At 43.1% G+C, this 1,861-nt stretch overlaps 1 protein-coding gene across 1 annotated transcript; it reads right to left on the reverse strand.

Moving 5' to 3' along the window:
* Positions 1-32: 32 nt before the first annotated feature.
* On the reverse strand, positions 33-1,067 carry LOC106820286 (the record flags this gene model as incomplete). The annotated part of the gene is made up of 3 exons (XM_014824807.1): positions 33-49; positions 297-467; positions 889-1,067. Coding segments are annotated over 3 exons (367 nt in total), but the record flags the coding sequence as incomplete, so codon positions are not given.
* Between the last annotated feature and the right edge of the window lie 794 nt (positions 1,068-1,861).

Here is a 1,861-nt window from a genome sequence, read left to right on the forward strand (position 1 = left end):
ACATACAAATGTGGCGGCCATGTTAGTATATATTATTGCTGATCGTCGTCTGCATACACATACAAATGTGGCGGCCATGTTAATGTATATTATGTATGTTATGTAATATGTATGCGGGTATGTTATGTATTACTGTACTGTTGTAACAATGGATGGAAAAGCACCAGATGTAAGTGGCAACGAAGCTGTCCTTACAATATAGGTTTACGGGCGAAGTGTAAACATATGCGCATGCTTCTCGTCAGAAATGCACATGGTACACTAGGTTGAGACACAAGAGGCAACCTATCTCTTACCTGCCAGCTGATACACAGTGAAATTGCTTGTGTTTGGCAGCAGCAGCAGTGAGTCTATCGTCAGTGTGGTGCTTGCGTTGCCGTCTGAGCTGGCTTGTCCAAGCTGCAGGGTGAAGTCATACACGCACCTTGCATCCATTTCTAGGGTTTCGTTGGAAACCCACGCTGTGTCTACGTGTGGAATGTAGAAACGTATGCCATTAGTGGTAGCATTTTTGAAAATGCATGTGTTCTTTGTCCAGGTAGATATGTGCAACCCAAATTTACAGTTTATATATTTACCAAGTTATATATGAAAATGTAACAGAAACAATGTTACTTATATGACATCAGTTCACTGCAGACAAACAAAATAACCAGTTTGTATTTGACAAAACTATACGTGGTAATTAACAATTAAGATACAATCATTCATGGGTACCGAGTCTGCGTGGTTACGTGAAGGCATACCATTTCTTACACCAAGTTGACGTGGATATGAAAAAATCGTAAAACGAAAATTTTACATTGAACTATTAAATTTTAAATTATATATGAAATGAACACTTTACATTGAACGAGACTATGCACGGTAACGTTCGCTCTCAATTACCAAATCCAGGCGCTAATGTGAAGGCAAATTCAGCGTTGTCTTCGGCGAGTCGCGAGCATCCACCGGTGACGTTGTCAACGCGCACGTCCGTCGCGATGCCCACCACAGTGACGATGAGTAGCGCCTCCTGCCAGTCAGCCGTGGAGTTATACGAGTAGCGCAGCACTGGTTGATACGACCTGCAGAAGCGGCAACGGACAGCCTTTACTATTCTTTATCGGTTGTTTTTTATCGGGTGCTGTCATAGTTATGTTATATGTCACGGTCGATAGATGGCAGCACTTGTTGATACAGTGAGACACGCATGTTCTGCTGAATAGACGTACTTGTCACATACTCTACCAGTTATGTATCTAATTGCGTATCCGTAGTACAAAACTACGACAGGTGCAATTTACTTGCATAGTCACAAAAGTTGGGCCTGGAAGGGGTATTTATCCATGGGAACTGTCAGAGTGTAGCTTTAACCCTAAGCTTCACTTGACTCGCTCTTAAACTACCTGTTTGATATAACTCAGCTGTAATGCAAGCTGAATACATTGAAAGGTTAGCATGTCAAATTCACTGAGTGTAGCTCTATATACCTTTGAGTTTAAATGAGAACGAGAAATGACGAATTAGCTCTAACCTTGAGCTTTACTTAACTTGCGCCTAAACTAACTTGCCAGAACAACGGCACACTTTCCCAACTATTACACAGCGCAGTTACTGTGGCTATGTGATTGCAGGTGCATGCCACCTGTATGTCTGCCTGTCACGATGTCAGCAAGTGTGACACGTACTGCAGGGCACCATTATTTAAGCATGGCAGTCATGCTTTTACTGTGTTTGAGATATGGAAGGGTTGCCAGGGCACCACGATGCCTGCACTGTCACCATGTAAGAGAGAGATGGGGTAGTGTTCAAAGAGGAGAAGAATATCTCTGCTCTATCCATGTCTGACGGAGGGATGGGGGTAGGGGTGCTTGGGTGC

Source organism: Priapulus caudatus, unplaced genomic scaffold, assembly GCF_000485595.1.
Source record: "Priapulus caudatus unplaced genomic scaffold, Priapulus_caudatus-5.0.1 Scaffold9573, whole genome shotgun sequence".
Taxonomy (NCBI): domain Eukaryota; kingdom Metazoa; phylum Priapulida; class Priapulimorpha; order Priapulimorphida; family Priapulidae; genus Priapulus; species Priapulus caudatus.